Source organism: Theobroma cacao, chromosome 9 (assembly GCF_000208745.1).
Source record: "Theobroma cacao cultivar B97-61/B2 chromosome 9, Criollo_cocoa_genome_V2, whole genome shotgun sequence".
NCBI classification, from domain to species: Eukaryota; Viridiplantae; Streptophyta; class Magnoliopsida; order Malvales; family Malvaceae; genus Theobroma; species Theobroma cacao.
In genome coordinates, this window is record NC_030858.1 from 4,566,232 (window position 1) to 4,589,742 (window position 23,511).

The 23,511-nt window shown below is 33.8% G+C and overlaps 3 protein-coding genes across 5 annotated transcripts; 1 reads left to right on the top strand and 2 right to left on the bottom strand.

Annotated features, from left to right (window-relative positions):
• On the bottom strand, positions 7,006–11,249 carry LOC18588387 (translation machinery-associated protein 22). 2 transcript variants are annotated; one of them, XM_007012758.2, is made up of 7 exons: positions 10,980–11,249; positions 10,825–10,896; positions 9,082–9,146; positions 8,879–8,960; positions 8,727–8,794; positions 8,556–8,639; positions 7,006–7,496 (listed from the first exon to the last, which is right to left on the bottom strand). In XM_007012758.2, the coding sequence occupies exons 1-7, from the start codon at positions 11,125–11,127 to the stop codon at positions 7,440–7,442; spliced, it is 576 nt and encodes a 191-aa protein (XP_007012820.1). In that variant the 5' UTR covers positions 11,128–11,249; the 3' UTR covers positions 7,006–7,439. The 2 variants fall into 2 exon arrangements, with proteins under 2 accessions (XP_007012820.1, XP_007012821.1); XM_007012759.2 differs by having other exon boundaries at positions 10,825–10,893; positions 10,980–11,220.
• LOC18588388 (LOB domain-containing protein 28) lies at positions 11,927–12,740 on the top strand. The gene is made up of 3 exons (XM_018127134.1): positions 11,927–12,174; positions 12,307–12,377; positions 12,568–12,740. Exons 1-3 carry the CDS (start codon positions 11,944–11,946, stop codon positions 12,659–12,661), a joined length of 396 nt encoding a protein of 131 aa, XP_017982623.1. The 5' UTR covers positions 11,927–11,943; the 3' UTR covers positions 12,662–12,740.
• Positions 15,184–16,619, bottom strand: LOC18588389. 2 transcript variants are annotated; one of them, XM_018126494.1, is made up of 2 exons: positions 16,518–16,618; positions 15,184–16,439 (listed from the first exon to the last, which is right to left on the bottom strand). In XM_018126494.1, the coding sequence occupies exons 1-2, from the start codon at positions 16,579–16,581 to the stop codon at positions 15,580–15,582; spliced, it is 924 nt and encodes a 307-aa protein (XP_017981983.1). In that variant the 5' UTR covers positions 16,582–16,618; the 3' UTR covers positions 15,184–15,579. The 2 variants fall into 2 exon arrangements, with proteins under 2 accessions (XP_017981983.1, XP_017981981.1); XM_018126492.1 differs by having other exon boundaries at positions 15,184–16,619.

A 23,511-nucleotide genomic window follows, 5' to 3' on the forward strand; every position in this document is an offset into this window, starting at 1 on the left:
TATATTAAATGCCTTGCTAATCGGAACAAAAAAAATGACAAACCAAATGTACCAAGAATGTCCATTGGAGTTGTTTTTAAGTGATATTATAACAACAAGAAACTATCATGAAAACAACTAAGCATGCCATCCCCACATGCCAAAACAGTGACAGTTAGGTTTTTATACCTAACAGAAGACAGTGAAAAGGAGAAGAAGAAAGGTGGGTCATGAACACATAACTTGGAAATTTGGAATTATAACTAAACCATGAATTAACAATATGCACCATTCAAAAGACCAAAGGGCTAGCTAGCTAGCTAGCTACGACTTCAATTTCGGTTGCCACTAATGCTATCGTGTGTTGCCAAAATTTATGAATACTGTTGCTTGAACTTGGACTGCCAAGTTAGGATCGATGCCATCAAATTCAAAACATGTAATAAGCTTATGCCTTTGTCTCATGCGGAATCTCTTTTCCACCATTAGCAAATGACAATGTGAAGAAATTCATTGGCTTTAACACAGTGTAATTATATTTTAATCAAAAACTATATATGAAGGTGGAGTACAATTTTGTCAAAAGTGCGGAAGGGGGAATTCAGATTCTCTGGATGAGCTGTTTAAAGATGTGCTATGGAAAACACACAAATGAGTTTTCAAATGTCATGCTTCTTCATGATGCATACTACACAGAGAAAGGGGGGGTTTGAGACAGGCAAACTAAGATGATATTGAGCGTCTTCGTGACGAATGACAAGCAAGCATGAGTCATGAGTGAGAGAGAGAGAGAGAGAGTGAGAGCCAAATCAAAAGGCCCCGTGCAGAAAAACATGGGTAGGGCCTCGGGAGGCAGGGGGGGGGGGGGGTGCGGGGACTATTGTGAGATACTGAAAATCTTTATGGGGATGGTAGCCAGCCCACAAGATCACGTGGTCCAAACAACACCATCAGCCATCAGCCCTTCACTCCCCCACTCCTTTCTTTTCTTTCCTTGCGCCCTTTACACCGCCAAAATCTATGTCACTGTGATTGCTCACGTACAGCAATCATTTCTACCCATACGTGCATGAGAAAAGTACAAATAATAAAAGCACTTAGCTTAATTATGTTGTTTCTTAATTAAACAGCATAAATTGCTCTTTTTGGAGCTCAGAAAAGTTGACGCACACTGTTAATCCGCACTGAGTAGTAGTAGTGTATAAATATATAAATGTATGTATATATATATATATATATATAAAACATGAAAAGAAAGTCATTCATCGAGAAGAAGAAGACGTGAGGGATATGTTGATGGCTAAACTTACAAGTCTTTTGATTGATGAGAGAGAGAGAAAGGCTTTTGAAGTTACCATTTTTGTCTTCTCTAGTTTTCTATTCCAACTTTCACCGTATAATGTCAAACTGTCTTCTTCAGAATGGAAAAGTCGACTATGGACCATCACACAGCGTGATAATCCTCTATCTAACTACAGCCTTGATGGGGATATTTGCTCATAAAAGATTGCTAATAGAACAAACAGATCAGAACTTAAAACCTGTCACCTAGCTACAATCTTGTTGGAGAAATTCCCAAGGAATCGATTAATCAAACGTTTTATTGAAAACAGTTGAGGAAAACAACAGATGATCCTAGTTGATGAAAGTGTACGTGAGAGTGTTTTACACGATCCAAAGACAGGGGGGTGGGGTTAGGTCGGGAAGTTTGCTGTCGATGCCCGTGGCGGGAAGGAACTTTATGGGCACCGAAGGTAATCAAAAAGCTTGACAAAACGACCCCACTTGTGAGTGCAACTTGCTCAGTTTTTACATGAGCTCGTGCTTTGGCTCTGTCTGTACTGTGGGGTGCTTTACAGACAGAGATTTCGAGCAGACAAGATGGAAGATACGTCCTAGAATAGGAGCCATAGCCCTCTCCCCCCCTCCCCCACTCTCTCTCTCTCTTTCTCTCTCCTTCCTAGCTAGCAAGTGAAAAGAAGAGAAAAAAGAGTTTCTGCTCTCAGGCAGTGACATTCATCTCTCAATTTCTGTTCCTTTATCAATGTTGGCATTACCTATTCTTGTTAGTACACGGCAAGAGGTACTTCCATCGTATTACCAACATTTTCTTTACAGCTTGGAGCTTTCTATGTTCATCTCTGAGTTGTCAAAATTTACAGTCCATTAACAGTGGCTTATCTCATTTCAATCTCAAAACTATATTTAGGATTTATTGCTGTACAACTAGCTAGAGAGTGATGTACAGAATATGTACCGTAAATCATTACTATCTGACCCTGTACTAAATAATCACATGCTTAATTAGAGTTTTCTCAGTGCTTATAATCAAGTTATCAACAATTCTGTTCACGATATATCCCCATTGGTTTCATTTGAACCACCAACAACTCATCGCCATCAAGATCATATAGGCCATAGATAACAGAGGGAATATGTCTACTTTTTAGACTCTACCAACGACCTACTGAACAAGACGCAGTCTTCTTAATGAGAGACATTATTGCCTAAACTCCTACAGCAGGCACACTCTGATCCCCAGATTTTGAACTTATTTTGGAGCGCCCAGCATTGAACTTGCAGCAGGTCTTAATCACAATAACTGTATCCATGTGCATGGAAGAATGAAATCAAGAAAAGCACCATCTCCTTTATGTTGAACTAATCTCTTCTGGATCTTGCATGCTGTGGTCAATTTTTTCCCAGTGCTGCAAACATCAATCTCCTTTCCGAATATCTGCTGTTGGATCTTGGATGATCTCTCACATGATCCTTTCAATCAACCAAGTTCATTCAATCTGTACAGGAACGTGGGGTCCCAGCCCCAGTTGGAATCTAAGCTAAAGTACTTTGTACTTGGATACTCTGAGCACTGACCTCCTACTCCCTCAATGTATCATGCGCCGATACTCCAATGTTTTCTAGCAGAAGCTCTGTAGCTGAAATGAGAAACAGATCAATCTTGGTCAAAATTGAAGATCGGTCCTTACACTGGATAAATTTTCAGAATTTAATCGCCTTACACCACAATTTTAACAATTTAATCTTTATTAATTTTGTTCATAAATTATCAGATTGAGAACAATTCTTAATAATGTGAATATTGGATCCTAAAATTAATTAGGTGATAAATTGTAATCTAGGTCACGTGCTGTGACACATGAATTCCTTTACCACTTAATTACATATTCTGAGTGTCTAAAAGTTTTAGATTTTTTTTTTCCACTTGCTGATTACATTTTTTTTTATCAAGTTTTCTTTTTTAATCATAAATTATTATAATTATAATCAGCAAAAAAATCAAAACAATTCTTTGAGATACAATGGTGAGTTGGTAACAAAAATTTACGAGGCCAGAATAATATAGTATCAACCAATTTGAAAGTTGAATATTCACACCATTAACAATTGTACTCAATTCGATATTTAATGAAAGTATCGAGATTTAATGCATTGAAATTGTGATACATGGACTACATCCTTAATATTGAGATAGTAAAGGCACCAATCAGAATTGAATAATTTTTTTTACCTATTGCGTGTCATTGTACTGAATAATTTGTTCTTTACTGACCATTGTTAACAGCCTTACTGGTAAAATGATTCAATGATCACCAAGATATGAAAAGAGCGAAGCGTCCAATTGACAAGATTTTGGAGGCAAGTACAGGTGAGTAAAATCCTAGCAGTCAGTGCGCTAAACAACATAGAATGGGGCACTACTCAAATAGTTTATCGAATTAAACCAATTAGTAAGCAAAAGATAATATTCTACTAGAGAAGACCATGTCGACAAAAAGATGAACAAAACGAAAACAGCAACCCCAGAGGAAGCTGCCATCCTGGAATTGAACAAGTTTGAATTTGACTGGGTCGACTGGGTGTATAGTTCATCCATGGGCAGTCTCTGTCAGATCACTAGCATGTGAAAATGGTAATCCATCTAACATCTTCCTGGATCGTTCAAGTCAAATGTTTTTTAGAAAAAAAAATTATGGTGTGCTAACTAGCTAGTTCTGTTTCAACTACTAGTTGGTCATTTACTACAATTCCAATGTGGTCTCTATGATCGAGCAAGTGAATTTTCCCTCATCTTTCCTGGGCCATTTTCTGCAGTCCCATGACGGGGAAGGTAAAGCCAATGCCAAGCAGCCTGGAGCCATCATTGTATCTAATCAATTATTTAGTTCCCTTCACCACTTCCTCCAGCTGGCTCAGGAACGCCATTGGATAACCCATCTCCAAAAAGAGTTGTTCGCACATAGGGCACCAATTTCCATGGAAAGACACCGACAGTTGCCTACTTTTCGGTTTGTGTGGCCTAATAACCAAAAGGAAATGGTAATTTTCTAAAGTTTCTGCAGAGAAAAAGGTTTTGCATGCATGTTTAAGAGAAATTTTTTAATCTTAGTGAGCTGACAATTATTCTCATTTAGTCACATATTGTTTACTAGGGGATCAATTAGCCTAGAGAAGCTTTTGGAGCTACTGAAAATGATTTGCTTCTCTACTTTCAAATATAAAAAGAAAAAGTGGCAGCCTATATATGCTCCTATTCTTTATGTAGGTTATATATTGATGCAGCATCTTTACCCATGTGCTTATATATGGGGAGATTATCAAGCAAGGGTGATGACAACCTCTCAAATAGTTACATTAACCAGGTGCCAGGAAGTATTTCTACTGTTTCACTCTTGAATTCAGCAGAGAAAATCTGCTTCTGATACTTTGATAGTTATATGTGATAGGATAGACGATCTCTGACAAGGCAGTCTTTTGGCATCATACAAACAAACAATCTGATTCGCAGGAAAATGTTAGGATACCACCCGGCAAATAATTCATTCAAGGACTGCCCTAAACTTGATTGACAACACCAACCTTTCCAACAACGATAACAATAACAATAATAATAAGAAGTAAATTTCAGGCGTAGACTAAACATAAATACCACCTAGATTTCACCACCCCAATATAAATTTCTTTGAAGTGGCCAAAAAGGACTTCCAGGAAAACAAAATGGTGCTTGTAATGCTAATTTTTCTAGCAAGTTTGTGTAATATGTATGTATAGAAAAGGATGCCTATGAAAAGAGACAAACCTGAAAGCATAACTTTCTAGTTTTGCCTTTTAAATATACGAATCCAGACCAAATTAATTGATCTTTTATAGAAGAGAAAAATGTTGGAAGCATTGGCTTTTGGGATAATGGATGAGGCTGAACCCTTAATACTTGACATAATGGTGCCTGAGAAATGCCAATAACATAATTTCAAAAGATTCTTAATGTGATTTGCAACAGGTAGAACATAGAGAAATAAAATCCAATGCCATGATAGAGACAAAAATGAACAACTGGAATAACTTAATCTGTGTGGGACACCATGTGGTGTTGAAAATGCTCAGCTATTGGGAAGCACTTTGAGAATGTGAACATGAACTCATTGGAGGAGAGCCGTCCCAAACATGCTTTAAGGTTGTTTTCATATTTCCAGCTGAAAGAGAGAACGGGAAATAAGACGAAGTTGTATTCACACTAGTAACAAACACACAGTGTGAAACAAAATGTTGGCTGGTCTTGGACCATGCTACTGGGAGATGGTGATGATGATGGAGCTAAGGTGGAGGACAGTAATAATAAGGTTGCTAAAAGCTGGCCAAAATGGCGAAATCAGCTCCCTGATTAGACTCATTGACTTTATTTATTCTCCAAAAACATCAGCTTCACCTTCTAATGCATTCAGATCAGTAGCACAACGCCAATTATCCACAAAAACAAAAAGCAATAAAACAAAACAAAAGGTAGCAGAATCAGATTTGAAAAATTAGTCACAACTATCACATGATGAGATTGTTAGCCCCACTCTAGTTCCCAATAGCTTTGCTCCCCAATGTTCTTGCCCACATTATTGTAATCAATAAGCTTTTGTTTTCCTTCTCTTTTACTGCAGAGTTCAGATTTATGTAAATTCTCGGTGAAAGTAATCTTTATTCTCAGCCATCGCTTCCCAACGTTACAAGGCTTCAAAATAAATTGCCAAGATAAATTTCATTTGCTAAGAAACCTTACCATGGAGTCAGTTTCTGAGTCTTAATCGCAAGCAATATGGGAATCATGAAAAGTCGCCTAGTGAAAAAAGTTAAGAGATTCCAGATGAGATCATCATCAAGTGAACAATGTACACCATATCTAAGTCAAAATCCACTAGATATTGCAGCCGACCACTCATGATTCCACATCAACATCTAGTTAATGAAGACAGCGAGTCAGTCCGATTCGCTATATAGGTTTATTAGATCAATTATTTTATGAACATCTAACCCCAACACTACCGCAGTAGCAATATCATTGTCAGTACAGCTCTCAAAGTTGAGTTACAATGAACTTACTTTCCTGAAGCACTACTGTCAAACGTTATCCATGCAATGAAAAAACATGGCCTGGTACACGGAATGTGTTGTAAGTCTTTTTCACCCTCCATATTTTCCTTTCACCTTCATCCGCGCAAACCATTAATTATTAATTGTTAGAGACCATAGGTTAGAGCTCATCCCAAACAAACCAAGTGGATAACATTTACACCAGGCAGCAACCACTGGCACAAAACCCAACCACAACCACCATTAAATCTTCCTAGCCACAAATGCAGAATGACTGCCTATGCCACCATCACATCTATCTTATTGACAATATCCATCACCACTTGTGTTTGTCCACCGCTTATGCAGAGAGCACCATTTCTTAATATGTTCCCTGTTAGTTATAAAATTATATCATGAAAAGTGTTTTTCTGTGCTTCTCATGACTGACTGATGCAGATCCACAATCAATTTTCAATCACAATATATCAAAACTCACTTCCTATAACATTGACATGCACACTGTAGATTCCTATATGTATTATCATAGTTCATATAGCAACATGCTGCAACCATCAAACCTGCAAAGACTGCAGAGTCTCCAACTTGTGTCAAATCTTGATTGCATTTAGCTTTAAGAGGTCAATTCAACTAGAAGATAGAATGTGTACGGAAAACTCTTCATCATACACACAAGATACTGATATTCCATAGGAGGCACAGACATAACCAAAATATCACAGGCAAACAGCGAAAGAAGAATAAACTGTGGAAAAGCAAGGTTCATCACAACAAATTAAAATAGCATCTTGTTAAGGAAATTCTACTCTGAATGCAAAATATAGCATACACCATTGATGTTGCCACTATACAGACTGTGCCTATTGATTAAATGCACGTACATGTTCACTTCGACTGGAAAACTATACTACTTTTGCAAAAGAGTAACAGGTGACTGTGAAAGAGGGAAAAGTCTCACTGGCTGTTGAATTTTGTGAAGCAGCACTTCTCAATTTGACAGGATGATACACCTCACAGAGTCCCATCCAAAGGGGAAGGATGATACTTCAATGCCTATTATGTATTTGCCTTCATTTACGTCAAGCAGCTGGAACCTTTTTTCCATCCTCAATAAAGAAAATTGCAGTTTCTGGGACCTAATGTCAAGGGAAAAAAAAGTGGTTAATAAATGTAACCTGATTTTGTCCAATAATTTTTTAGAAGAAAACTGTAGGACATGTAAATAGGCTTATCCTGAAGAGGTCAGTCAATGCAAAAAATGTAACAAAAGATACAGAATCATGGAAAAAAAAATAATCTCAACCTTCCTGAAAAACTTATAAAAGGAAAAGGGAAAATAAAGATGTGTAATTGCCAAAGAAATACTCAAAAACACCAGTTCTTATTGAGACATAGCAATTTCAAAAGTATTCACAACCTTTTATCTTAGCACAAAATCCCACTAAGTATAAATGCATGAAAACTTTAAGCCTTTAAGCCCTCAACAAGTCTTCATCAGAAAATGATATGTTTTAAGATTCATTGTTACTTAACAAGAGAAGTTGTTATTTCAAGGTTTTGGAGGACTTCACAACGCTATTTCCTCTTTCCATGCTATTAAGTTGTAAAAACAAGAAAAAAAAATTACAAATACCAAAAGAAGTATACTTCTTTCTGTTTTTTTTTAACAAGTCCAAATGACTACAGCCAAAATAGTTTCAACAGAATTCAATAGAAAGAGAGGCTTTAACAGGTTTACACGTATAATGAACATTTATTGAGAACATCAATAAGCAATGTGAAAATAAACACGGCACGTTATCCAAATGCAAAGTTTCACTGCAATTAAATTTTCAATAGCTTTTGTTCTTGGAGACATGTTTACTTGGTGCCAAAATGGAAGGGAAAGTAAAGGGTCTCTAACATAGTTTACTTTGACCAATTAAGCTGACACATTAACTTATTTTTGGCAGAAAATACAGGTATAAAGGGAGATAGTGTGCATTATAGGACACAATTTGATTTGATATAAAGAGAGATAGAATGCTTTTTTGATATAAGGATGGATGTACGCTTACTCCAGTTTGGCTAAACTTCTTAGTATAGAGAGGAACAGCCTGCCTTATAGAGAATGATAGAGAATGATAAAAGAAATGGAGACACATTCAAACCCAACATAAAACATCAAAAAGGACAGGGAATGATAAGAGTATTACATCTGGCCATGTGTCTGTGATGAATTCCACAATGTCATATGATATATCTCCTTGGACATCAATCTGTTCCTTGTCAGTTGGCCCCTGAAACAAATTAGTTGAAAAACAGTAAGGCATGATGGGATATTACGTCAAAATAGATTAATAGATATTTTCCTCAAAATAATACACCTTTACAACAGAGGCTCCTGTAGCAAACTTCTTCCCAAGTTTCTTTGAAGCATCACTTAGTTTTACACCTGAACCGAGTTAAGGATGATAATGAGATGGGAATCTTGACATGAATTTACACTTTAGAAAACAAGAACTAGCATGTGGCTCACCGAAAAGATCCAGGCCTTTTACAGTGGTGATACACTTTCGCTTATTACGCACAACCTTTTCAATGACAACTTCTTGCTTCTCCTACACAATAAGACAATCCAAATTTCAATTCCATTAAACTAAATTGGCATGTACAGTTAATGTTAGATAATTCATTTCATGTGAGTGATGTTTGCATGCATGGAAGAGTTTTAGATTGTACTTTCTTCTTAATCTTTCCCCCAGGAAGACGTTTAACTTCCTCTTGCTTAGGTTCTGAACTACCACCTGCAGCCCAAGTGAGAAAAAGAGGACTGAAGAATGCATCATAGCGGAAATTTAAGCAAAACTATTAAGTATGGAAAGTAACAAAATTGATGAAACCAAAAAACATATAGCACAAAGAAAACACATGATTATGCATGGAGAAAGTTAATTAACTCCCAGGACCATAGGAAATCTTCATAATAAAAGTAAAAACAACTACCTCGGAAATGTTCATTTGCAGATGATATTTTAATAACTTTGGACAATACATATAATGTTCAATCTAACACCAGGAATGATCATATTTATGCACATAAAGGTTAGCCATTTATAAGCATGTTTGAACATGCTAGACTAGTTCGAACAAGCTATTAGCTCATGGAGCAGCATCCTTCTACTCTCATAACTAACCTATTTCACTCAGTCCAATTAACAGCAAAAATAATTTTCCAGGGAGTTTTTATCTACTCTTTACTACACTAGCCCCTTTTTTCTGAAAACTTCTCTCCAACTACTAGTCTCTTACTATCAATCACCATTTGGAGTACAGTTAAATTATTTAGAAATTTTCGCAGAAGATTGCTCAGTCAGTGAAATGAAATCCATAATTTTTTTTATAAAGTTTAACAGGTTTATTTGCTATTATCAGTTAGGTATTCTTCTTGGCTTGGAAGTGATTTCTTCAATCCTTGAAATGTTGACATCTTTCTCATCAACAATCAATACCTAGCAACAACACTCATAAACATTCTCAAATTTGTACTCCAATATTTACAGCAACATGCCCTATAATTATGAGATTTTTAAATCACAGAAAACTATTCTTTTTTCCTGGAGAGCTGACCTCAAAGAGCAGGTACACTTGTAAACTATTCCAGAAAATGTAGGAAAATATAATATTCAACACCACTCTTTCTTTCTTGTTCAGGGTAAATGAAAACGATGAGACATTAGATCAGTTATTAATTCGAAACTCTGCTTCTACCGCACCAACATTATCAAGACAGCTTGTAGGCACCAGCCATGCCAATAGGCTACAACAGAGATGGGAAATTTGAACTTTCCCAGTTTCCCTTGCTCCCTGACTTTTACAAGTGACCATAAGAACCATTTTAGATTTTTTTCTTGAATCCCCCATTTACAATTACTTTGTGCTAAAAGTTGAACTGATAAAGCTAACAACTTAAGCATCTTGTTATTCTAATTTGCCTACCTCTACATTCAGATGCAATCAGCTATAATAATAATAATAAACAGCTTTAGAGTTTTGAAGAGATCAAAGCAGATTGAACCAAGTTCATTATTCCACCACAACAATAAAACCAATTTAAATTATTGCCCTTATCCTGCTCTAGTACAATATTACTACAGCGTCACCTCCATCTTCCAGGCTCTGAGGCCGAATACCACTATCAAATATAGTACATTACTACACTAATAAACGCAACCGTTTAGTTCAGAACGATAAACTGCCGACTCACAGGCACAATCATCTAGGATAAAACTGACACATTATAGAATGGATTTACTACATGCAAATCTTTTTCTATTTTCAAGAATTTTGGAATGTGATTTACAAAAATAAGCTTAAACCAACAACAAACAACAAAATCAAATTTCAAATCAATTCCGATATTCAAAATTGAGAAAAAGAGATAGAAATTGAAGTATGTAAAAGAGAAAAACAAATAAAATTTACCTGCAGCAGCAGAAGAGATGCCAGTGGATTGTAACTGATCAGCAACTTTATCAGCTTCTTTAGCATTCGCTGCTGCACATAAAATTTTGAATAAAAAATTAATATATGAAAAACAAAAAGATTGGTTTTAACGGCGGTGATTAAAGGGCGTTTACCTTGAAGGAGATCCGGGTAAAGGTCGGGTGCGTTTTGGATCAACCAGGGTTTGCATTTATCGAATTCGGATCCGAATTCGCAATACTCGGCGGGCAATCCGCAGACTTGACAGTATTGTACGACGATCGGTTGGGGTTTCTCCGCCATTAGACCACCGCCGCCTCGATGATTCAATCACTCTCTCGCTTCTCTCTAGGAAGGGACACCTGTACACAATAAAGTATGTTTTGCGGCATTCCCACCATCCGCCTTCTAATATCGCATGTGGATGGTTGATAAAAAAAAATAACAGCAGTTATAATTTAATCATCTTAGAGTAACTTTTTTTTTTTAACAAATATGGCAACGTTTGGTCTTATTCACCTCCATCAATTTCTCATTACAGTTCTTCTTAAAATATTTTGATTTGAAATTTTAGGTTTTTAATTTAAAAAAACCCATTATTAATTTTTACATAAATTATAGCATTGATTTCTTAAATATTTTACATTAACTCAACTTCGAGTTTTATAATTATATCTATAGTCAACATTTTTCCATGAAAAGAGTAGAGTTTGAATTCATAAAAAGAGAAATAAACATATTAGGTAATTGAGACTATGAAAACTAATTTCATAAAATACAGATTTTCATAATCTGGTATCTGATTCTTCTGTACTAAAATGATAAATCAAATTTAATATCTAATATCACAATATATATATATATATATATATATGTATAAACACTCAGACAATTGTCTTGATGTATCAACAAGTTTTGAGTTGTATTCTCTTCAAATTCTAAAGTGCAAATATGAATGGAGAGGGTCGTGGGGGAAATCCTCCTGCCTGTGCTGCTTGCAGGCATCATAGAAGAAGGTGCCACCAGAGCTGCGAGTTGGCACCCTACTTCCCAGCAAGCAAATATGATGAGTTCAAAAATGCTTTGAAGCACTTTGGGTTAAGCAACATTGTAAAAATCATGAGTACGGTCCGACCCGATCAAAGACAAGCAGCTGCGGAGTCGATACTGATGGAGGGCAATGCGAGATTGGATCACCCTGCGCATGGATGTCTAGGCATCATTCGGAACCTCCACAGTCTCCTGGAAATTTATGAATCCGAGCTCGCTGCTGTGAACCAACAGCTAGCTGTCTTCAAGGCAAGCTCGTCTTCAACACCACAGCCATCGCAGCCTGAAATTGACCCCCTTGTAAGATATTTATGATTCTAATCTAATATCTCCTTTCTCCCATTCCTTCTCATTTTCTCTTTATATTTAACATCTCCAATAGATGTTAGCAAAAATATAAAAGGCTTTATCATCTTTCTTGGTGATTTATAGGTTGCCAAAATGTTTAATGAGGGAGACAATTCCCGCTGGGTGAATTTGGAAGCAGATGCAACCATCAACAGGTTGTTTCATATATATTCATCCAACTGATCAAACCGTGGGTCTGAATTCTTTTACAGGCCTATTTATGACTATACATATATTTATATGTGGCATTAATCATAAAGCTTATTGCCTATCTATACCAAGTATCAATTCAACATTAACCAAGTCTCAATTTGACACATTCTTTGTATATATTTGGTGGCGCAGTGTTCCATCTGACTCCAGAGGAAAGCAGCCTGTCAGGCCTGATGAGGAAGCAAGGGACGATGAAGCTGATGATATCTTTATGGAAAGTGATTAAAGATTGAGGATATCAATAGGAAAATAAATCATGCTAATGTTTTTATGGTTATGTTTCAAGATAAATCTGATTAGCCTCCCCCGATGACCACCTAATTAAATTACTAGCACATACAGGTGGCTGGTTATGCTTTACTTTAATCTGTAGCAGTGTGCTAGCAATTATATATATATACACACACACACCATATTTCCTTTCCCTTGTTTGTTTTTCTCTCCTCTTGTTGGTGTTCTTAAGTAGCAAATAGATTGATGATGAGCTTTTGCAAAGGTCTGTAGAGAACCAACGGGCTAACTAATTGCTCATCTCAATTATCGCTAATTAACCAAAGCCTGATTTCGTGTAGGGAAGAGTCACCGCACGGCCCAAAGCAATCTGCCTTTGTTAAGGTTCTAACGACAAAACTCAATCCATTAAAAGCCGAAGAAGATCATTTAGCAAAGTTAAAACGAAAAGAAAGCATTGTAACTTTTTAAAAAAATTGACTGAAATAACGGAAATAACATAATTAGTAATCAAAAACTGTATGAGCTGTAATATTATTTGTCAGACTCAGTGTACCAAAGACAACTAATGTGTTAAAAGTTCTGTAATTCCATCCGGTAAAAGAGAAGAAGATGAGATTGGGTGCCAATTCAACAACCAATTGAATAAAGGAAGAAGAGAGATACCGTGTCGTTTCAACTATTAGTTTGATGAGTTAATGAAACGAAAATTAGCTTGTCATTTTATTTCTTATTCCTGTTTTTTAGTTTGGCTAAACGCTGAGATGCTGAGTCCTTTATTTGATTTGTAAGATTAAGAAAGTCACGTTTTTTATTTATCTGGTATTTTTGTTATTTCTTGTTTATCGTTGCTGTGTCTGTTGTGAAGCACAAAATTCCAAATCTGGAATCCTGTGCCTAGCTGTTATTCCTTAGCACTTCATTCTCCTATACCGAAGTGCAAGGACGGTTTTGGGTGTGTAACAATCTATATATATGAAATACAAAAATCAACTTGTGTTGCCCCCTCAATTTCTGGTTTTTCCTTTTCTTCTTAGCTCTCCTGTTTTCCTTCTCAGTAAAAACCTTCTCTGTATTTCATACTTCACCTTTATCAGTGAAATTTCTACATGGTGCGTGAGACTAGCAATTAGCATGAAACCCAACTAGAGCCACAGAGACACCACCCTCACAGGGCCTACGCGACAATCCTACTTAGGGCCTCTTATCATTTTACAAATACTAATAAATATTTATATGCTTTGGAGTTTTGAAGAATTCATCAACGATCCCACCTCTTGCTTTCCCATCCAAAAGTAACATAAAGAAGATTCTCGCATGTTCTGGGATCGCCTTTTGAGTTTGCTTTTGAGAGTGACATCAAATCGCATTACATTATTCAAAAAGACTCAGTTTCACCTTTATAGTATTGCTGCCTGAAAAGCGAAAATTCTAACAGCGGCTTACTTATAAGTTATATAGCTTTGTAAAGGAACCGATCTGAGTCTTTTAGCATAAAAGAAGAAACTTTTCCGTAAACAAATTAAAGGTAAGATAATTACATTTTCATTGTTAATTAGAATTTAATTACGAATACGCTTGCTCTGAAAGTTCCTCCGCAGACCTCAATTGTAATTATAATACAAAACCTAACAGTGATAAAACGTGATTATTGACTCCATAGTCAACACCCATTTAATCCACCAATGGAAATGTCTCGAAAACTTTCTAATGAGCTATGGTCATATCTTCTTGATTACAATGTTGACGAGTAAGAAAGCTGGTGAGACCGGTAACGCCGTGTTTCAACGATTCCTGTTCCTCCTCTGTTCTTGTCCTGCCTTGGGTGAGGATAAAGATAAGACGGTCATAGGAATGATTCCGTTTTGTTTGCTGATTAAGCAGATGAAGGGAGTATCATTATCTTGTTGACCCCAAGGTCCATTGAAGAAATTGAACATATCACCGTTACCAAAACCCGATTACTAACGTCCACGTAGGCAGAGGCGGAGGGCGGGGGGCTAGTAGGGCACCCGTCCCCTAAAATTTTAAATTTTATATATTTTATTTTATTTTATAATTTTATTTATATTTTTTAAAAATTTTATAATTTTATTTTTTAAATATTAAATATATTTTTTTATCTCTTTAAATTTAAAACTTGATTCCACTACTGCTAAGGTGTCAGAAACATAAAGAGTGTGCAAAAACTGTACCGATCAGGTTTCTTAATCATCATATTTGTACGATGTCATTGTCCATAACCATGTCTATGATTGTCAAGTTCATAGTTAAGCTTAGGTTGCCTTTGATGCGAGGCAGATGCAACATATCCTAGAATTTCAGGGAAGTTCGGCAGCAAAATAATCCTGGAAAAATCACTGCCATAACATGGCTTGATCCAAGGGCACGAGGCTCCTTCCCCTACAGCAATTTATAAACATTAACCGATTTCGTAGACATGGGCGGTTTGACTCTTTGAATATGGCAATCTAGCCGTCTACTCACCACGCAAAAGTTGTTGAACCTTACTCCGCCTGATAAATATGACTTAAAACAGTTCATTAAAAGCTACAGACTCTTCACATGCAAACTACTAATTGAAATTACTTTTATAGAACAGAAAACCCCATCATTTTGCAGACCAAATTTACTCGAAACCAAGGGGGCAATTTCGGTCATTCGAATTTCATTCTTTTTGCCCACTGCTCAGCTCTTCTTCCCCACTGTTCACTTGCCGCTCACCGGTCGGAGGAAACTGGATCATAAACTAAGCGTTTAAGCTGGAAAAATTACGAAAACACCCCTCGTACATTATGAAAATCAGCTCCCCACCTTGCACTAATTAAACAGTGGGAAAAAGCGACCGTAAAGCCACACGGAATCCTATGTTAATTTCGAAACCTTAACAAAAACAAAAAGGAAATTCTTACATTACTTGCCCTTAAGCATATCCCTGTAACGCAACAGAGAATCCAACCTCTGCAACTTAAGTTGCTGCTTAAACTTGTTGATGAAATCATCAGCTTTTGCATCGACACCTCGATCATCATCTCCAAACGATACCGTTTTCTCGATCCTAGTAGTTGCTGGTCGTCTTCTCTCCACTTCTTCTTCTTCCTCCTCCTCCTCCTCCTCCTCCCTCTTTTCCGCCTTGAGTCTTGAATTCTCACTTTCTGATTTCTTCAACTTCTCTGGAAATCTTCTTTGTTTTACCTTAGACTCCGATTTGCTTCTATTTACTTGACCACGAACTGGACTCATATCCGTGTCCGAATCGGGTTCTTCACTTGCAGGGAGTTCCTTTTCTGGGTTTGCTTTAAAGGAGTTGGATCTGTAAAAGGACGTGAAATCTATGGACTTGACTCGCTCTAAGAGAGACGGTGCTCGGCTGAGGGGTTGTGAGTTATTGTGTTCGTGTTCCGTTGGCTCAATATACTCCCTGTCTGGATCTTGAGGAGAGTATTTGTAAAGGGAGAAGTTGATGGACTTGACTCGTTCGAGAATTGAAGGGGCTCGCTCAAGCGGATGGGCAGCTAAGTTGTCAGGTGGGAGATGATGGTCCATGTCTTGGTAATTTGGAAGAGGAAATTTGTACGTTGAAAAGTTAATCGACCTGACTCGGTCGAGGAATGACGGAGATCGCTCGAGTGGTGGCGGGGCTGAGTTGTAGTCGCCGTCTCCAAATTGCTGGTGATGTGGCCTTTTGGGAGGGGAGAGACGGGAGATAAGGAAGATGGTGCCGATCATGATGTTGAGGAGGAGGAAAAGAGAGGTTGGTGTCAACCAGCTTGCTATGAAAGACGACATATCAGAAGACGAGCAAGGGAAGGTATTGCCAGAAAGAGAAAGAAAGAATTGAACTTCCTTACTGTTTGTGTGTTGCGTTTCCGCGGATAGTGAGAATGGAAGTAGAACTCCTGAGAGCACAAGCATATAATGTCGCCGTGAACATTTTAGGGCTTACAATAACGAGCTTTGTTTTTTCTTTGTCGTATTTTTTCAACTAGAGATAGATAACCTACGGTATCAACATGGCACACGTGGTTTTCTTTTGTTCAATTTTCTCCTCCGGGAAAGCGAAAGGGAAAAGTCTTTTTTTATTCTTTTTTTGGGTAAAATAATGGAAAAGTCTTTTTCCAGGAACGTGAAGTGCCACGGCTCATCCACCATGCATGTTCATATGTATATATGAAGCATATTTAAATTTCTGCTACGTACTGAGTAGCAAGAAATTTACCTACTGAGTTGCAAGAAATTTAGTTGGGGTATGGAGAGCTGCTCTACATGACAGAGAGAACCATACTGTCTCCACTCTATCAATATAAATGCTGAACATCACAGAATGGTCTAACTCTAGTGCAGGATTCACGTTGATTCCCAGCAATGAGGTGTAAAATTAATTTCCCAATCAATCTAGCAAAGAAGGGTGAGGTTTCGTTTAAAAATAATTAAACAAAAATTAAATTTAAAAATCTATATCGATAAATTAAAACATCATCTTATATAGATTAATTAAATATTTAATTTAATTATTAATTTTCTTATCGAGTTTTATTAATTTATTTTTAAATTTAATTTTTAATCATTTTTTAAATAAAAACTCATGAACTTAATTTAAAAAATCTTGCCTAAATTCTCTCTAATAAAAAGTCACCAACAAACCATAATTTAACTTTGACTTGTTTTCTCATTTGATTAAAAAAAAAAAAGAAAAAAGAGTTACTTTTGAATCAAACAGCTTACCTGTCTTTCCATAAATTGCGGCCGTATTCATTAAAAGTTTGTCTGCTTGTAGCTTTCTCGGCTTGCTAGGCAAGTAGTATGGAGAGTTTTGAGAAAATTTTTCGCTTATTACAAATGCGTACCAGGTACTATATCTTAAATTTCTCTCCGTTGGCAGGAATTAATATAGCATGGCATGTGCTAACAATAAACAACGTACATAAATAAATAAATAAATAAAACAATAACTCCTATAGTCATTTTCAAGTACATTATTTGCATCGTATTTTCACATCATAATTAACTACTGAAGTGCGTTCTTAACAAACCTGATTTTGGAATTTTCTGAAGGACCAACGTGGATGAGTACAAGGATTTGATATGTCGTACGGTAAATAAATAAGGTTGACTAGGACATATCGTGATGATGTCTGTGGACATTTTCTTATATACCAGGCATCGAGGAGTCGTCCTGCACTTGAGAGAGACTTAGTCTAAGTCATGTATTCTGGTCCATGTATATCTCATCGGCACCCTCATTAAATTGGAATCTTATTTTGAAGTCATGTAAGTATGAGATGTTGATTCATGATAACCACTCGTTTGAATATTTTAATATACAGTATATGTCACTCGACGTCTCTCTTTTTTCTTTCTAAAGCTAATGAACTGTTTGATTAGAGTGTTGTTATTTGTTAATCCAAGATGTGATGACTCGGATTGACGTTTTATTATACCTACCCAATATTGTATACATTGATTTAGGAGGTTGATTTCTGATTTGAGAGTTTTAAGTGTGACACTTGCTATTTTAGGATTAGCTAGTACTAGTAGTAGTACGAGATACCAAATGGATAATGCATGCTAACGAATTCAGTGATATTGTTGGCTACGAAGTATATAGAATGTGAGCAGGGAATTACAGGGTAAAGTAGATGGTAAATACTCGGATCAGCAAAGGACTTGTTGAAGTTCAGGGTTAACTGTATGGCAATGGCTTCTCTGAGATGGATACCCCAACGCCCACCAGGCACCGACCATGTAAAAGGCCGCAACGAGTAAATTCCCCAACACGATTACTAGCAACAAACATTTATCGCGTGCAAATCCTGAGTGTTGGTAATTCGACTCGCCACTTTTTCATTTTCATTGTTAATAATTAATAAAGGTATAATATTTTAATAAATTTTTAAATTATTTAAAAATATTTACATAAATTTATATTTTTTTATTATAGATCAAATAAATTTTTATTATTAATGATTGATTAATTATTATTACTAATGTTATTTTTATTTTTTATTTATATAAAATTGATATAAAAAATAAAAAATATCATATAATTATATTATCACACTAAATCAATATGTTATGTTATTATTAATTATAATATATGCCAACGTATTGTATTATTATCATTTATGATATATTAATATACCATACTAACGTTACTTAATATAGAATGATAAAAAATATTTTCACAAAACTAATCATTAATTATAAAATTTATTTGACTCAAAATAAAAATATAAAATTTACTTAATTTAAAATAAAATTATAAAAATTTTATTTAAATATTTTTAAATAATTTATTTTAAAAAAATATTATTCTATTAACAAATCAAAGACCTACAACTACAAATTAACAAAAAAAAAAAATGACGACAAGTTTAAAATCCTCTACCAGCCAAAAAGATTTTGAAGAATCTAACTGGGCAGCTTTCTTGTTTTTTTTTTTCCTTCATATAAGAACATTTACTGATCACTGGAGGATCACACTACATGGATCCTGGCTTTTCAACGGTCTTCTTGGCAGGGGCGGAGCCTCATTAAGGAATGGGGGCGTCATGGCTCCCCAAAATTTTAAAATTTTTTTACATATTAAAATAAATTTTTAATTTTTTTATAAATTTTCTTAATGACCCCTTAAAATAAATTTTATTTAATAATTAATATAAGTAAAAAACAATAAAATAATTTCATGTGCTTGACTCAATTTAAAAGTTTTTTTTTATTTTTTTTCAATTTATATTATTATTATTTATTTATTTTTATTCTATTTACTTATATGTTCTAAATCTATATTGATTTTCTTTCACAAATTTATAGGAACCATCAATTATATTCTTTTTATTTTTTGATTATATCATAAATGGATTTTATCTTCTACTTGTTATTTTTTTCTTTTTTCTATTATGTAAATTTTATTTTTTATTATTTTAATATTTAAAAATAAATAAATTATTATTTAATTTTCAAATATAAATTATAATATTGTACTATTGCTTAGAATTTCATCAATATATAATTTTTTATTCAGTATAATACATGTATCTTAGCATATATGTTGCAAACTTTAAGTAATAAGGATATACATATAAATTGATAGAATGAAATAAATTTATTTTTTTCAATATAATTTTATTTATTATATTTATTTTTAATGGCTCTCAAAATAAATTTTTATTTAATAATTAAACTTATTCTTCAAATTTTTTGATAAAATTAAAGTCATTATGGTTAGCATATTGCTAGTTAAACCCAACAAATAAATTCTAAAGTAATATGTTAAGCCAATCAAATTTACAAAAAAATAAAAGTGAGTCTACTAATCCAAACTCATTAAGTTTTAATATATATATAAGCTTATCATAACATATTATATTTTAACAGTCCAATTTAATAGTCTATCATAACATATTATATCTTAATAGTTCAATCCAATAATCCAATATGTTAATTAATAATTTAAAAGATAAATAGAAAATAATAGGAGAGTTATGACACATAAAGTAAAAAGGTAATTCATTTAAGTTTGAAAAATTGTTCTCTTCCATTATTGAGCACAAAGAGTGAAAGACTCATTTTATAAGTTCATTCAGTCATATATATAAATAATATTATCATTACTATTAATGTGTATTTTTTTATGTTCAATGTCTTTTGAATTTTATTTAATATTTTAAATGAGTGATAATTGAATTATATATAAAATTTTCTTTAACTGTTTAATGTCTATTTCTGTTTAACTCCTATTTGAAAATGTTTTAGCTCTGCCCTTGCTTCTTGGCAGGGCTAGTTTTAGTATGGAGCCAGCAAAGCCCTTGCTTTAGGCCTCACTATCTTATAGGCTCCATAAATTTATACAATATAATTAATTATATTAAATATATAAAAATTAAAATCATTAATAATTTTTTTTTAAAAATAAGTATCTATTAAATATTTATTTTTTTTCACTTCCTACCTCTTATTAATTTTCAACTATTTATATCACTTCTTAACTTATATGAAAGTCAAAATAATTAATAAAATTACATATTCTCTCACTTTTTCAATTATGTGCCTAATAAAATTCTATTTTTTATCACTTTTCAATTCTAATAATACTAATAATTCTCAATTATTTTTTCTATTCTCAATAAATGTAATATGCTTTTAATGATCTCCAACTAACGGTAATTTTTTTTAATTTCAATAAAATAGCTTCATTTATTTTTTTTTTGCTTAATAAGGACCTCATTTAAATATTCAATCGTTTTAAACCTTTAGAAATATTGAGCCACCCCTGCATCTTGGCACCTTGTGTTCCCATTTCAACAGTGTGAACATTCTCAATTTATTATAGATTTAGTAATATAAGATCTGATGCAACATAAAATAAAAGGTGTTGAAGGAAATTTTTTTCTGTGTAAAATATTTTATAGAAAAATTTAATATTTTCTGTTGTTTGGATAAACTGTCGAAAACAAATTATGTTATTTGGATCATTTTATGAAAAATATTTTTCATCATGGTGGAGTTATTTAGGTGTTAAAATAATAAATAGGAGTTGAGTACAAAACAATATTGATATTTGATTTTCACGAATTTGGAATCAAAATTAAGAATGGAAATACAAATAGATAAAATCAATAATGATAGTTCTCAAAGCATTTAATCACAAATTTGTAATGAAAATGAACTCTAATTTTCCAAAAAATTTTCATGTTATCACTTTTTTATCATAACTATAAAAATATAAATATTTATCATTTGTGTAATATATCCTAAACCTATACTTATAAATATGTTTAANATCATAACTATTAGTAAGATTTATTCAATTTATAAATAAAAAATTTAATTGCATTGAATGATTTCATTAAAAAATATTTTTTAATTTTAATATTAAAAAATTTAAAAAATTTAATTTAAATATTATTTTATTTTAATATATTATTATTTTAAGTTAAATATTAATTTTTTTAATATTTTAAGTTAAATATTAATATTTTTAATAAATTATTAAAATAATAAATAATAAAAGTTTTTTCATTATTATCTGAAAAATATCTTACGTTTTTTAAGAACGTAAGCTATTTTTTGTAATTAATTTTATTGATTCGTAAAATATTTTATATATAAAATTAATTTTTTATTTACTAAACAAGTATAAATTTTAAAAATATTTTACTATAAAACAAACGAAACGGTAAGGTAAGATCTGTCTCGACGGTGGTGAGATAATAACACCAAATTAAATATATATTAGATTTAAGTTTTATCGAGGAATTAGAACATGGAATATTCTTGCCACTTTGTCGCTTTTGATCAAATGCCTGTCCTTAGTGACTATAGTTTTCAGCTTGAGATATTTTTTGTTTTTTATTCAAAAGTAAGGATCATGTGTGCTTGACGAATGGCTCATAGAGTTTTAAGCGATAAATCAGATGGAGCATCTTAGACCCGCGGCCCATGGCACGTTACGAACAATGTACAGTTGCTTTCACTTGGAACCGACTTTTTATATGGACTGGTTAGGTTGGATCACAATCCGAATACTGGCTTGACTTGAGATTGGACCAGTTTGAAAGGCCCTCGGACAATGTTAAGCCATTGACTTTGCCTTGCTGGGTTCAAAGAGTCTGATGAATAAGTTTTGACATAACAAAAAAAATTTTGTATCATTAAAATTGCGTAAATAGTGAAATTTGACTTTAACTTCAAATAGAATGGTAAAATGTTTTCATAGTTTTTTTCTTTCTTTTTATAAACAAGTTTTTCACATTTTTGGATATTTGGTTGGTAGAAAATAACATAATCAAAATAAAAAAACTAGACCCCCCCAAAAAAATTAGCTTCCCTTCTTCTTGTCCGGAAGTCAATTTACTTTGTTAGGCCAACACATCAGAACCCACTCTTCACAGGAAGATCCATACACCCAAAACTGCTGCTGCCCATACCATAACCGGCAACCACCAATTCCCATCCCTACCATCGCCGGCGACGACCTTTCTCCTTCCTGTCCTCGTAGGTAGCCACCTCACCAACTTGGTTTCCCGTTTCCTTCTTTTCAATTCAATCAAAAAATCGCTACACAAACAAAGCCGGCCCCTTCAACCCCTAACAAGACCAGAAACTTGCAGCAAATTAAAGCAGCAAACTTGTAGAGATCCAGTTTAATTTTTGGTACATAATTTGTATGAGGTCCAATTATTGATTTGATTAAACTCTTGAATTTTCACATTTTTATGCGTTCTCATTAATTTTGTTCGGGGGTTTTGCTTGACTTGGTTATGTAAATAATTGATTATATAAGACAAAATTTGCAAAAAAAAAAAAGAAAAAGAAATTTGTGGATTTTGATAATGAAGTTGAACTGATTTATGGGTTTTGCTCATTGACGAAGATAAATGAGAATCTTTTGTTCATGTATTTCTTTGGATTTGTTCAATGCATTATAATCTATAGGTTCCAGCCAGAAGCCCATTTAAGAAAATTATATCTGGAAGTCATTTGAAACATGTTTAAAAGCAAGATTGAAAATAGAAAGCAATAGTAATCAATCACATTTCAGGAAATTAGTCCAAAACCACATCAACTTATAAAACAAAAAAATTCATGCATAAAAAAATAATAATAATGAGTAGTTACAAAAAAATTATAAATGTAATTAGTAAGAAAATTAAATATTAAGAGAAAAAATAATCAAAAAAATAAAAAAAAATACTAAACAAAGAATTCAATCTCATGACTCAATGTAAAAAAAAAAAAGCCCTTTTTTTCAATTTTCTTTTTTTTTTCTTCTCTCATATTGAATTTAAACTACTTTTATATATTTTAAGATGCCTTACATAACCAACATATACTGTTAGCTAT

Excerpts from the sequence above, each read along its gene's own strand:
- LOC18588387 (XM_007012758.2), bottom strand. The coding sequence starts at position 11,127 with ATGGCGGAGAAACCCCAACCGATCGTCGTACAATACTGTCAAGTCTGC. Across the intron at positions 10,897-10,979 it reads TTACCCGGATCTCCTTCAAG|CAGCGAATGCTAAAGAAGCT; the intron begins GTAAACGCCCTT and ends TTTTATGTGCAG. Across the intron at positions 8,640-8,726 it reads CAGGAGCCTCTGTTGTAAAG|GGGCCAACTGACAAGGAACA; the intron begins GTGTATTATTTT and ends AATTTGTTTCAG.
- LOC18588388 (XM_018127134.1), top strand. The coding sequence starts at position 11,944 with ATGAGTACGGTCCGACCCGATCAAAGACAAGCAGCTGCGGAGTCGATA. Across the intron at positions 12,175-12,306 it reads AGCCTGAAATTGACCCCCTT|GTTGCCAAAATGTTTAATGA; the intron begins GTAAGATATTTA and ends GGTGATTTATAG. Across the intron at positions 12,378-12,567 it reads GCAGATGCAACCATCAACAG|TGTTCCATCTGACTCCAGAG; the intron begins GTTGTTTCATAT and ends TTGGTGGCGCAG.
- LOC18588389 (XM_018126492.1), bottom strand. The coding sequence starts at position 16,581 with ATGCTTGTGCTCTCAGGAGTTCTACTTCCATTCTCACTATCCGCGGAA.